The sequence below is a fragment of the Physcomitrium patens genome, chromosome 9 (assembly GCF_059467195.1).
Source record: "Physcomitrium patens ecotype Gransden chromosome 9, ASM5946719v1, whole genome shotgun sequence".
Taxonomy (NCBI): Eukaryota; Viridiplantae; Streptophyta; class Bryopsida; order Funariales; family Funariaceae; genus Physcomitrium; species Physcomitrium patens.
Genome location: NC_143418.1, coordinates 7,709,272 through 7,723,853, shown reverse-complemented (window position 1 = coordinate 7,723,853; position 14,582 = coordinate 7,709,272). Strand labels below are relative to the sequence as shown.

General features: G+C 33.2%; 1 protein-coding gene and 1 long non-coding RNA gene across 3 annotated transcripts; one reads left to right on the top strand and one right to left on the bottom strand.

The window, feature by feature from the left end:
* Positions 1–1,214: 1,214 nt before the first annotated feature.
* Positions 1,215–3,116, bottom strand: LOC149988354 (uncharacterized). Its single transcript, XR_016504902.1, has 3 exons — positions 2,776–3,116; positions 2,433–2,601; positions 1,215–1,919 (listed from the first exon to the last, which is right to left on the bottom strand). It is a non-coding gene; the product is annotated as an uncharacterized LOC149988354 (long non-coding RNA).
* A 4,791-nt stretch (positions 3,117–7,907) lies between these two features.
* On the top strand, positions 7,908–12,367 carry LOC112287053 (mitogen-activated protein kinase 4b-like). Of its 2 annotated transcripts, none has more exons than XM_024529668.2 (8): positions 7,908–8,230; positions 8,984–9,077; positions 9,298–9,377; positions 9,518–9,811; positions 9,949–10,025; positions 10,142–10,187; positions 10,343–11,695; positions 12,013–12,367. In XM_024529668.2, exons 1-7 carry the CDS (start codon positions 8,159–8,161, stop codon positions 11,630–11,632), a joined length of 1,953 nt encoding a protein of 650 aa, XP_024385436.1. In that variant the 5' UTR covers positions 7,908–8,158; the 3' UTR covers positions 11,633–11,695; positions 12,013–12,367. The 2 variants fall into 2 exon arrangements, with proteins under 2 accessions (XP_024385436.1, XP_024385437.1); XM_024529669.3 differs by lacking the exon at positions 7,908–8,230 and adding an exon at positions 8,755–8,773 and having other exon boundaries at positions 9,290–9,377.
* The last annotated feature ends 2,215 nt before the right edge of the window (positions 12,368–14,582 follow it).

Here is a 14,582-nt window from a genome sequence, read left to right as displayed (position 1 = left end):
CAATCTATTTGCATAAGGATTGATATGATTACAAAATAAATTAGAACTTTTGTAAAAGACTTTAAATGTTAAATAACAATTTCATTGAATTTTTATAAATATATTATTAATTGAGAGTTAATTAATATTTTTTAATATTCTTTTTCAATTGTTTAAAATACTTATTTATTATGTATTTATTTTGTATTTTTATTTGGAATTTTTAATTTTTTATAATTCTCATTATAACAATATCTTTATAAATTTATTTTATAAAAAAATATTAAATTTCTTCCATAATTTTTTTGATATTTTAATTTGAGTTTATAAATAGAATTTAAATAGATAGTAAATAATGTTTATTTTCTACTATAATGTGTATTTAGAACATGGATTAGAAATAAGTAAGAAACGTATATATAGATATATATATATATATATAAACATACAATAAATTAAGAATAAATTACATGAATCCTTAAATTACAAAGAATAACTGCTAAAATGAAAAAAAATATCTATCTTCTCACAAAAAATACATATTTTTATTATTATGAATAATTTATTAATATTATTTATTTTCTTAGTTTATTACTATAAATATAAGTCAAGATATATTACTTAAGCATGCATATGTAACATACATATAAAGGATTAAAATTTTAAAAGTAATAAATATAAATATAATAATGAACTTATCATATGAAAAAATATAATGATATTTTATGTTTATTAGTAAGGAAATGATCCAATTATGAGTATATTAAATAATAAATACCATTTATAATAATATCAATCTTTACTTATATTATCTTATAATAATTTTATAATTCTCTAAGTTTTTTATTTACTTTTTAAATCTTTCCACAACTATTTTTTGTCAAATTTTCTCAAGGCTAAAATAATATTATAAATGATAATCTAATATTAATTCTAATAACTATCCAATAAAATATTATGAATAAAAAATATCTATAACATTCTTAGATATTATCTCCATGTTTCTTTATTCCACTCATTATCTTTGAAGTTACAAAATTATAATTATTTATCATATCAATGTAATTTTCTACTTTAACTTGTATTGATGCATGAAACATAGTAACAATTTTTTTTTGGGATTGATTTCCTTAAGTTACTTGTTTTATAGATATATATATATATATATATATATATATATATATATTTTTATTGAAAGTTATTATATTTTAATGCTATGGTGGTGGTTTAATTTATTAAGTGTGTTGATTTTATGCAATCATGTAGAAAATATTATACATAAAAATGTACATTTTTATACGATATTTCGTTCAGATGCAATTGTCGTTGAAGGACGTAAACAATTTACTTTGCAGAGTGATTCTTTTGATGTTGTAATTGTTGGGCAATTTCATAAACATGTTTTTCAGTGTGATATTGCAGGGTATCTCTAGGGACTTCGTTCAGTAATATTTAAAACATATTTCCAACGGCATGAATCTGCACCAATGTCATGTTGTTTACACAAATAAAAACAAAACATATGTAGCTTCTTAGCTTACATTGGTTCAACTTCGGCGCAGTGTCCCGTCAGAGATACTGCTGTAAACTGTTGAGCCACTTTGCAGTGTGAAGAATTCCATTATCACGTTTGGAGACGTGTTGTCTGAGTCGAGCAACGTCTTCTCTAAAGCCCATTCGCCAACGGAAGTAGTTTCTACCAGCCATCTTTACTTGCACTAGTTGGCTGGGGATCAACACATCCTTGTTTACCTTCGGTAGTCCACTGTGGCAGCCCACATTCCCAACACTCGTACTTGAGGTTCTCTCCAGTCACCTTGCAATTGAAAAAGTGCCAGTCATTGATCACAGTATCGACCACGGCAGCCCTGGTTCCCTTCAACAAAATCCTTTTGTTTGGTGTGTTTTCATTTTTCATACCCTCTAGCACCTGCAGAATACTAAAAAAAAACAAGTTAGAAGCAGAAATAATAATATGGATTAAATTTGAAAATACTTCATTGCATTTATGTACCATATGTGTTGCAACCTATTGCTCAAATTCTCTTACAAAAAAATAAATAGTTATAGTTATAGTTATTTACTTACATATATAATGCAGAGATAACTTAAATCTTGCTTTTACGAACTATTTTTCATAAGGCAACATTTCTCTACAAACTATTCAACCTCAAATTTGTTTAATAATTTGTCAAAGTGTCAAAGACAAAGAGAATCTATTGACCACATATTTGGTTGTGTAGATTTCTTCACACCAATTACTCTCTAGTTTTACAGCAACTTGTTGCCCTAGAAACCAATTAAATGTATGGATAAATTACTTCACAAAATTATCTAATATTGACAACTGTCCAAAAATAGACTGAAATAGGGAAAGGAAGCAAATAACACCTTCCTCTTCCTTTCTAAACAAAGATTCTCTCTTGAACTAACATGCAGATGATATTTTAAACCTTGTTTTTTCAAGTCTAATTTATCCATTCTCATGCGTTGCTACCTCCCAATGAATATATGATTTATACCACCACCACGTCATCAGCATTAATAGTGTTGCAATTCAAATGCCAGCATTGAAGCACCAGAGTCCACGTAGGTTTGGATTACCACTTGCCCTGGTCCCTGCTGGCATTCCAAACCACCGGGAACCACAACCACGATTAGAAAATATGGGGCCACCACGACAACCGAGACACAAGTTCCAATCTGCATGCGATCATATATAGCCCTCCTTTACCACTGGCCGCCCAAGGACTATGGAAACAACAGCCACGGTGTCCAGAAAAGCCTGAAACGCACCACCCCAACAAGCGCAACAACTTTCGAAGGGGAGAAATGCAAGGACGAATGCAACGGAGACTGTAACAAGCTCCCTTCCCCGCAAGCCGCAGCTTCTGACCCCGGCTTGGAGCCTATGGGGGTCTGGCCAGGTGGATGCCAGGCCACTGCTTATAAATTTCCCGTGGTCTGGCCGCCGCGAAGTCAGGCCCCGACTACCGACCGATCAGGCAATGACGCCAACATCAGTGCGGGTGGAGACAAAAGCTGAATGAGAGCGAGGGGGGGGTTTTGCCCAGACCGTTACTCCTAATGGGGGAGGCGGGCGGGATTGGGAGGCGCAGGTGATGAATGGTCGCTAGTTTGTGTGGCTATTGCGATTATCTGGCCAAGTCTGGCCCCGAAAACCCGATAGCGTTTTGGGGAAAGGGCGGTGGCGCCAGGCGCTGGGATCCACGCAGCTCCTTGCGTTCCGTCCGTTGCATCCTCACCCACCGCATTGCTGCTCTCCCCCCCCCCCCCCCCCCCAACTGCTCTGCTAGTGCCGTTGCTGCGTGGATTCTCGCACACCTGGTCGTGTTCAGGGATTGTCAATCCGCGTAGTTTCTAGGCAGCTGGTGGGGCTGTCGGAGTCCCACGAAATTCAAACCCCACTGCTGTCCCCCCCTCCTCCTTTCCGTCAGCCCGGCCCTGCATTTAAGCCCCTTTCACACACGAAAGATTCTTATTTGATTTAGTGCAAATCTTTAGAGTTATTGTACTTGTGACACACAAATATTACTTGGCTCAGGCTACAAGCACACCCAAAATTGCTATACATACATTAAAGAATACGAGAAGTTCCAAGACCTTTGTTGGGACAAAAAAGAAGGAGCCTAGAGCAGCCAATTGAAGGCATTGGCTGTGTATATAGACATAATGGGTGTGAATGTAATAATTTGTGTGTGCTTGTAAATTGAGTCATATTACATGTGAGAGGTTACAATTTATATACTTAAAATTATTGTATTCAAAGATTTCATATAAATTATACATATGTGTAAGTTATAATAATAACAATAATAAATTTACATAGTTTCTTTGTGTATTAAAGGTAACAAACGCATTCTCATTATATTACAATATATTCATCTTTGAAGTATTTATAAGATGGTGTTATATTCTTTCTGTTACAATGAATACACTAAAAGTAAAATAAATAACAGGAACAAATAAAAGATGATTTTAATTGTACATATTTGAATGATTTTATAATACATTAAACAAATATTGTAAAAATTAATCATCATTTGAAAATCAAAACAAGAATAAAAATTTAATAAAAAAATATGAATTGATATATATATATATATATGTATCTTATTTTAGATATAAATAGAAAAAATATTTATTATCTATTAAAATAATGTAAATATTTTATTGTGCAAAGCAAAGGATAATCCTTGATACATAAATATTATATTTTGTAATATTATTTGAGTGTTTAAAAATTTGAAAAAAATGTGTATTAGTATTTTAAAATTAAAAAAATTCATACAAGAAACCTATAAAAATAAATATAATAAGAGATTGCTCAATGAATTTTGTTCAATTTTTATACATGTATTGATTAATTATAAAAATATACTTCTGAAATTATATTTTACAAAAAATTAAAGGATCAAATAAGAAGTTACTAACTTTATATTAAAAAATATAAATAAAGAGAAGAGTAAGTTTAAACTGAATATTCTTAATTTGTTTTAAAATTTTGGTATATGTTATAACTTTTGAAGATATTTGTATTTTTGAACAAAACTTTAATCATGTAGTTTAATACAATTCAATTATGTCATACTTTTTTTCTAATTTTTTTATTTTTTTATTTTTTGCATATAATTTGAATTATTATTTTAAAAATTAATTTGTTTCTATATCAATTTGATAAGTTTTAATAAATATTATAAAAAAAATCATTACATAATTGAAACCACTATAAAACAACACTCTACAAGTTGTAAATAATATTTATACATGATATTATCATATTGATTTTCTTTGAAATTATATATGTATATGTACATATATTAAGGTATTTTTCTTTGATTTTAAAATGATATATTAATGCAAAGAATTCTTTTATGTATTTTGGAGAGGTGAAAATTGATTGTAGTAAGAATTTTTTGTTATAAAGAAATATTATAACAATAAACTAAAATAAGATTGCTTAGTATTTATTGTAAGGTAAACAACTCAAACTATGCTTTAAATTTATTGATTGTCACTCTTACTCTTCGATTTAGATGTTAGATCTATGTCTAATTTCCTCAGATCTTAAGACACTTAGACAAGTCAAAAAATAGCTAATAATTATAATAAAATATAATTTAAAATATATCAAAAACTATTTATTTAAATATTATACTACTATATGTGCTTTAATCAAGATGATTGATCATTTCTATTATCAAAATTATACAATCTTAATATTTATTACAAAAAGTTTTTATTTCTTTTTATCTTATTTTTTTAAATGAAAAAAAAGTATATGTTCAATAATTTGAGGTTTATAAGATCAAAAAAAAATAAGATCTTTTATAATTTTTGTTTTATTAATTTTTTTTTTTTTTTTATGAGTATAAAATTCTTAAAGAATCAATAATACAATATGTTTAAAATAATTAATATTTTTTAAATATTTTTTATATATATATAGTTCTAATGAAATATAATCAAATTAATTTCAATCTCATATTAAAAATTATTCTATATATAATTTAAATTGTAAGAATCTAAAATTAAAAATAATTTATTTTATTAAATAAATTAAGTATTAAAAACTTCCAAAATTATATTATTATTATTACATAGAGAGAGAAAGAAAGAAAGAGGATTTTGCCAATGCTATCCTAGTTTTTGCCACTGCCACTACAACTTACCACCTACTCAACATATTTCATTAGTTATTTTACTCTAATTAGTGATTTGAAAGGTATTGAGTAAAGGTGGTAGATGATGGATGAGAGGTTGTTGTGGCATTAAAAATGTCTTATATATAATATACAATGTAGGACTTGTTTGTGATTATATATATATATATATATATATATATCTTATTTCTTTATGTTTTGGTCAAAACTTTAAAAAATAATTTTCATTATTGAATTATCACAACTTTTATCTTTTCTATAATTGATAAATAAATATATAAATTATTTAGATTCTTTTTTTATTGAACTAAAGTAAAATAAATAAATAAATAAAATATATTTTAGAAAATATTAAATTAAATTATTTATATGACATCCAAGTTAAATAATATATTCAAATTATGTTATTGTGTAAAAATTACTTATTTTATTTCATCATAAATACTTGTTAAAATTAATTATTACAAATTACATATTTATCTTGTAAGTATGGATTTATTCTATTGCAAATATAAGCTAGTCTTTGAAAAATGTTATACATATACTTAAAATTCTTAGAAAATATTAAAAACCACAATAAATTAATATAAAAAAGATAAATATTTATATAAGATATTAAAGATTCATCTTAATATTTTAATTTAGAAGTGGCAACAGTTTTTTTTATTATGTATATTTTTTAGATATTATAATTAGATGGTTGACCTCAATTTTTTTTTGATGTATCCAATTTTTTTTCACTTTTTAAAAGTGAATTAGTTTCAATTTCTTGTAATAAACAATTTTAGTGTATAAAAGTGAATTTATTTCTGGAATATAAATTTTTATAAATATATCTTTAGAATTACTATTTTAAATTTAATTAAAGAAATACAAATTTTTAGATAGAAGTAATATTTAATTTCAAAGTAATAAAAGACATGCTATAAAGATTGAAATATTTGAAAGGTAAATGATAACAAAAACAATGAAAGTGTATTAAAATCAATACCAAACTTAGCTAACATGTCTAATACTTGTTCCCAACCATTGTCCTTGTTCCCAATGTATCCAACTCTCTACTTCAACCTTTAATAACAATTGATAATATGGAATGACTGGGAACAAAGATGGGAGCTACAAGGATGTAATGATGGTTAGGATAGAGTGGTTTGATTTAATAAAAATTTGGGTTGCTTTATCATTCCCATATTTTTATTCATACAAAAAGAATTGCAATCTACCAATATATCCCACTCACTCAATGCATTGAATCTACACTTGTAATGAATCAACTACATACACATAATAAATTATTCTCTTACTACATATTCTATACTAAAGATGTCTACTAAATCATGTTATATCTTTATATATATATACATATATGAGTATCTCTTTCAAACCAATACTGCAAAGATCTTCTCGAAATTGAATTTATAATAATGACAAGTACTTTATAAACTTATTACACCTTTCTAAAGAAGATTTAATTATAAAATTGTGTATTCAATGTGTTTGTTTGTCAAAGAGTGAATTTTTAACCTTTTTTTCCTCTACTTTAAATGTACTATTGGAGTGAATTTTACAACTTGTGGTCCTTAATAATTCCATATATATATATATATATATATATAAGTTTTACTTTACTTATTGTCAAAAAAAAGAATCATTATTATTATTATTATTATTATGTTTTCTTTGTTATTTTTATTTCATATTTTTTGTACTAAAAAAATAACTATTTCCAAGATATTAACACTTTTGGTATACAATGATCCTAAGTTGCCCTTGTATGACATGTTTTACCCTAAATATGAAAAAAAACAATATTGGGAAGGTTGACTGTTCAAATCCCACCTGTGAAATCACAACAATTTGTCAAGTATGTATATTATATGTATATTCTTACTTAACATAAAGTTCCTTGCATGCATTCTATGTGCACTCGTAAAAATAAAACCCAAAACATTGAAATGGCCAAATACACTACATGCGAAAAATGTTATGTGCAACTCTGGAACCCCTTTCACATTCACGAGCTGCAACTTTTATTCACATGAAGGCATCAAAGTCCGTTCCCACTTCTGCACTGCATTCATCCAAAGTCGACTGACGGAGCCACGCGGTCACCATCCGCAGTTTTCCGTTCGGAGCAGCGTGGCGTTGGATGACCTGGTGCGGTGGTAGGGGGGGGGGACAAGATCGGGCTTCCATGACCGTGCCCGTGTAGCCTCCTAGAGCGAGAGCCTGGACATCCTGCCCTGTTTCCATTTCCATTTTCAACCGTTGCACAAAACCCTCGTCGTGTTCGAGCTCGCAGTGTCTGTCTGTCTGTCTGTCTGTCTGGGCTGAGTGAGTGCTGGAGTCGCGTAGATCTGCACGTCCTCCTTGTAGGGGAGTGTGGGTGTTAGCGGCGCTTGCTGTGCTGTTTGTGATCTGGAGGGAGCCAGTTGGGGAAAACTAGACAGACCGCTCAGGCTGCGGAGCATCAGCGATCAGAAAAGGTGGCAGGCATGGATAGGCACAAGCATTATGACTCTGGCGAGGGGAGTACCAGGGAGAAGAAGCTCCTGGGTGCGCGAGATGTGAGTTATTTCCCTGGAGTGTTTGCTTTTTTTGGTGTGGGTGCGTTGTTGAGTGAATGGTTGCTAAGCACGATGAGAGATGGAGTGAGAGAGAGAGAGAGGGAGGAGGAGGATGAGGAGGAGGAGGAGCGAGGTTTTTGTTGTTGATTGGGGTGGCCATTTGCAGTGTTGGACTTCGATGAATGCTAGAGGATTCTTTTTGTGCTGAAGAGAGGAGATGACTATTGGGGGGGTGAGAGTGGTTTGAGGTTGGACGTTTTGTCGGTGGGGGAGATAATTAGTCGTCTTCGATCTATGGTGCCCTGGGAGAGTAGGACATGGCTGAGTAGTAACGATCCCGAGTTTTTCGGTGAGAAATTTCCGTTTGAAGAAGGTGTGATGGTTTTGTTGAGAGATCGTTGACCCGGGACTTGGTTTCAAACTTCTTCCCCTTTTTCTCGTGATTCCATTGAATTGCGCACCTGACTCCAAATTATATTTTCCCTTTAAACGTCCTAAGTATGGCTTCATCGAAATCATCGGCCAGTAATTGGCGACAGCAATGTGGGTTCCAGTCCGGTGTTCTTTGCTTGGAAGAATTGAACCAAGTCTCTTTCAAATTGGTTTCATGGCTGAGGTGTCTGTCGATCTGGGGTTCCCAGTTGGACGGTGGAAGGTTTCTTACTTTGACTGAGTTTTCTAGAGCGGTCTCTCTTGGCTTTCTTCCATACAAGTTACTGAACGTGGATACATTTGACGTGTTGTTGAAATCAGGAGTTTCCAGAGGCTGAAAAGGCTGTTAGAGCTGCCGCTGCCAAGCCAGACCCTATAGCGGAGTTCCCTTCGTTTCTCATTTACAATCGAAATGGTGAGTCTTGCAACACTATCTTCGGTCTACCTCATGCAATTGAAACATCGTAGCTTTTTAGAACATTCCACAAAATTCATCTTGATGTTGCACGAACACTTCGCGGTTACCTCTTTGGAGCATACATTGAAGTAGGTACCCAGAAGTGCTGGCAATGAATGCCTCAGTGCTGTATCATTCATACAGTATTTATTTTTGACATTGAGTGTTAGTGGTTCAGGTTTAAAACTGAACTTGGAAGCTGGGTCTGGCGCAGCTCTGTCTGCTACTACGAAAGAAAGTATGCATAAACTTTTAATGGTCAGGCTTCATCCACACAACTCATGCTTTGAAAGGCGATGTGCTTCTTGTTGCCACAGATGGCAAATTATTTAACATTATTGGATTGGGCCAAGTATCAATGCCTCGTCCTCACCACAGTTACCTTTTATGCAGAACAGATGAATATGGAAGTGTTATTTGGTCCCCATGAATGGCCTGCTGAAGAGAACATGAAGCGGTGGGAAATGGTATCCCCTGAAGCGCGCTTCATTTTTGTGAGGAAAAGCACTCCTACCATTGAAGCGGGCAGTTCTGATGAAGGTCACCCAATGGTGGGCTTCGTCCATTTTAGATTCGGTTTGGAACACGAGGTTCCAGTACTTTATATATATGAGACACAGCTGGAGAAAACAGTGCAAGGGAAAGGTCTTGGAAAGTTTTTAATGCAGTTACTTGAGTTGGTTGCACGAAAGGTCTGCTTCCACCCCGAGTCTCTATCGTACACATTTTAGGTGAAAATTGGTTTAGATGAATTTCCAACCTTAGTTCGCTGCAGTATTTTGTTCCTTTGCACTTATTCTCTGACACGACCTTGATTGTTCCTGAGCAGAACAACATGAAAGCAGTACTTTTAGCTGTGCATAAAAGAAACACAAGGGCGCTAACCTTTTACAATGAACGTTTAGGGTAAGTCGAGCGAAACTTGCATCAAAACCACCTTGTGTATTTTTCATGGTTGTTACTTGTAAGAGTTCTTTTTGCCTGGATGTTTTGTTCACCGTGTGCATTATCCTCTGTTATAGGTATAAGTTGGCAATTAGATCAGCATCAAGTCAACAAAGCACACAAGTAAGTGAACTCTTGTAACCTGCATCAGTATTTGAAATGTATTTTTGGACTTACAGCCCAGTTTCATGTTTGAAAACCAAGCACTTTTCTTTGCGGTCGATCGACTTATTTGTCGCATGGAGCTTATCTTGAAGTTTTGGTTTGCGTTACTTCAGACTGTCACAGAGATGAAATACGAGATTCTTTGTAAAACTTTCGATGTGGAGTACACAGCCGTTGTAGAGGAACGGCAAGGGGACATGGATTGTGAATCACGTGAAGAGAGCGCTGGAGAAGCAAGCTGCCAGACAGTTGACGCAGAGGATCAGGTTTTGGATGACTCACGTCCTGATACAGAATGTGAGTCACGGATCGAGAGCGTGCCAAACACCCTACAAGGAATGAAGTACACACAGTACAATGTGAGGGGCGACAAGTTTGAAGTCTACGACAAGTATGTAATGATTGGTCCCATTGGTCATGGAGCTTATGGCGATGTGTGTGCTTTCACGAACAGGGAGACAGGGGAGAAAGTGGCCATAAAGAAGATTGGAAACGCATTTCAGAACAATACTACAGCGAGGCGCACACTTAGAGAGATTTTGTTGCTCCGCCATACTGAACACGACAACATCATTCCCATCAGAGATATCATTGTGCCTGCTAACATTGAGGACTTTCATGATGCCTATATCGCAAATGAGCTCATGGATACAGACCTTCACCAGATAGTGAGGTCAACAAAACTTGACGAATACCATTGCCAGTTCCTGCTTTACCAGCTGTTGAGGGGTCTCAAATACATCCACTCTGCCAATATATTGCACCGTGACCTGAAGCCCAGTAATCTCCTCATCAATTGCAACGACTGTCTACTCAAGATTTGTGATTTTGGCTTGGCTCGAACATCTGCAGAGGATGACTTCCTTACGGAGTATGTTGTTACTCGACCATATCGAGCTCCAGAGCTCTTGCTTGGGAGCCGAATGTACACAGCGGCTGTTGATATGTGGTCAGTGGGCTGCATCTTCATGGAGATGCTTACAGGACAACCTTTGTTTCCAATCCGGTCAAGGCAAGAGCATCCCGTGAATCATTTGAAACTCATCACGGAGCTTCTAGGAACACCCGATGCTTCGGACCTGTCGTTTCTGCAGAATCCAGATGCTCGGCAAAGAATCCAAATGGCTTTGTTAGGTCAGGAAAGGAAGCCTTTGTTTTCGAGGTTTCCTCAAACGTCTGCAATAGCTTGTGACTTAGCGGAGAAGATGCTGAGGTTTAACCCATCCAACAGAATAACTGCGGAAGAGGCCTTGGCCCATCCTTACTTGGCAGCGCTTCACGACCTAAGTGATGAGCCAACGTGTCATCTTATGTTCGACTTCGATGCTTACCTTCCCAGCCTAACAGTTGAGCATGTGAAAACTCTTATCTGGAGGGAAGCTACACTTATCAACGTCCAGTAATCGCCATAAAGATGTATCGGACCAGATGTCGCTGCACCAATTGGCAAAGCTTAAGGGTTGAGGGTAAGAGTCCTTTCCTCTCTATTCTCGTGTGTTCTCTTGTAGTATCTACCTGTTTTGTACTTCGTACAATTAACAATATTAACCGGTGAACTGCCGGAAAATGTCATGTGGACCATTGCGGGCGTTCGTCTCTGTTAATTTGCTTTCCTCTCAATCTGAGAACCCTTGGCCTGAAATGTAACCAGTGAGATAATAACATTAATAATATGAATGGAGAAGGTCTCAATAATATTCTGTGAAGAAAAGCATCAGGAGTCGTATTATGGAAAATCGTTAACTCTTCCCATCCCTCGTGCTGGTTTCTTTCTCTTTTTCAGGACTTAAACGCGGTTAGTACCTGAATGATTGCAAGGGAAAATCTTCTGCACGTGGGAGGGATGCGCATTGTTGCTGGTTTGTAACTCTATTTATGTACCAAGTATCAAAAGGGCATCCATAACATGTCCATTCATCAAGCCTTTTAGGGTGTAGCATAGTTAGTAGGACGCATGTCATGATACCACTTGCATTTTAGACCAGTTTGCATACGTATCCAGTGCCCAAAATTAGGAGTATTCAGGGTATATACACGCTTGTGATGGACTGCTATTACTTCCACACATCAATCGGTCTTGTTCAGCTTGAACAATTCTTTAACTAATTCATCAATGTGGTCACCAGTTTTGGTCATCAGTTTTAGACCCGCATGGTTGAACCCTTTATCGGGATGTTTAGTTGGTATATTTTAGAAGGCACATTTGCTTGCTTGGTCACACCATCCTGCTCTTTTTCAGCCAAATAGCCGTGGTTTCTCTCTATAAATCAAGCTAGACGTGTCACGTCCCACGTCACAGTACTTGATGACGAAGCAAATAGATTCAACTGTGTATGCATGCAACGATCTACACCGTCATGGCAAATAATTTCAATTGGCACTCTGAAAATCTGCCTCCACATATCGAACGGTCCAAATAATAGAGTAGTTTTTAACAAATACTACAATAGATTTTAGAATTTTTGATTGTGGGTCTTAATGTTTCCACCCAATCTGCCACGTGGTCTTGCAATCTGTGTAGAAATCCTTTACGTCACTGAAGTTCATGATCCTCTACAAATCCTCATCACCGTTATCATCAAAAGCCAAAGCTTGGAATCCACAATCTCTGTCGCCCAAGACACTGATGTTTGTGATCCTCTACAAATTCAAATACTACCCAAAAGCTGAGGTGTCGTGGGCGACTCATGTTTATGATCCTCTATGAATTCAAAATCTGGCCGAAAGCTAGTAAGCTGAGCTCTTGTGACCTTTGCAAAACAGCTCACAATTCTGTTCTTCAATCAGGCTTCAACCATATGACCAACGTTTGGCCTTCACTGTTAATTTGTGAATATGATTTCATCGCCCTTCTGTTCTATGTTGTTTCAATAACAGTTGATGCAATGTTTAGTTTCTGGTTGGATGCTCATGGGTCTCCGTTGGATAATGGCAAAATATGGTTGGGTAATGCCAATATATCCGATGTGATTTTAGGCTGATGGTTTTGTTGACACCTTTGACTCTCAATCGTGATTGTTTTTGGTAGGCATGTTCCATTTTATTTTATTTTATTTTTGAAGTTTTATATAAAAGATATTGTCTACTTAATATTTTTTTTCTTATTTTTATTTGTATCTATTTACTTAAGTAATATGAACATTTGTTATATTATTCTTTCTTCTAAGGGACAAGTTTTATAAGAAGCAGCTAAGTTATTTCATAATTTTATGAAATTCAAGATTTGTCAATTAGCATTAATATCAAATTTTGATATTTATTTTATACAAAAATAATTGATTAATTTCTTAAGTTGTTGATGATATTCTATATTAGAAGAAGAAGACGACCTAATTATTTGATCATTGTTAAAGCCTTTATAATTAACTTCAAATAATAAACCTTGCATTCCATTAGATCTAGTATATACCTCTAATAATATTACTAAGCATCAAGAGTCTCTTTTAATATTGAAGTCTAATACACATAGTATCTTGCCATCTATATGAAAAAGACCATATCTCTTTATAAGATCTTTATTTTTCTTTCAAATATATAAAGATTAAGATAATCTAAATACTTTATTAGAAAATTTTATAAATGTCAATTTTTTTAAAGAATTTGTTAGCTATATGTTCTCTATATTACAAATAAAATTTAAAAGTTGGTTTTTTATTTTAAGACTTCAAAATTCTAAAATTTGATTCTTAATATTATTGTCAATTAAATTGAATCTAATAGACTTTCTTACTTGCTTCCTATATCAACTCCCTTATAGTCAACTAAAAAATTATTGTACTTTCTTAATACTTCACTTTCTACTCTTGCTTTTAAACGTTGGAAATAGAAATGAACAATAGAATACTTGAAGTTTCTTTGCTATTCTTATATTATTTTTATCAAAGAATGAGCACTATTAAATTTTATTATTTTATTATATCCATAATAATTATTATAGTTGGTAAATAATAGATTCTTAACAAATACATGTAGGTATCAACTTTTTAATAGAAATTAAGATTTAACAAGTCTATTAATATTGTATTACGTGTTGTCTTATTTGAAAATGTACTAAGCACTTGGTTGTGGAAGGTTAAGTTGAATTTTGCAACTATCTAAGAAACTCTAATAGGTTTTCATAAATCAAGAGGAATATTATCTAATTCTAACTTAAGATATTTTAATGTCAATTTAAAGTGCTAAAAAAAATCTTCTTAATAATTACATACATATACAAACTCTAATTGCTTTGCTACTTTTATCTTTTTGCATTTTAAAAACTTTCTTATAAATTTTAATCCTAATCAATAAACTTCAATAAGGAATAGCTCTTAACTTGATTATTTAAGTGGTATGAAAGTTTTTCTTACTAAT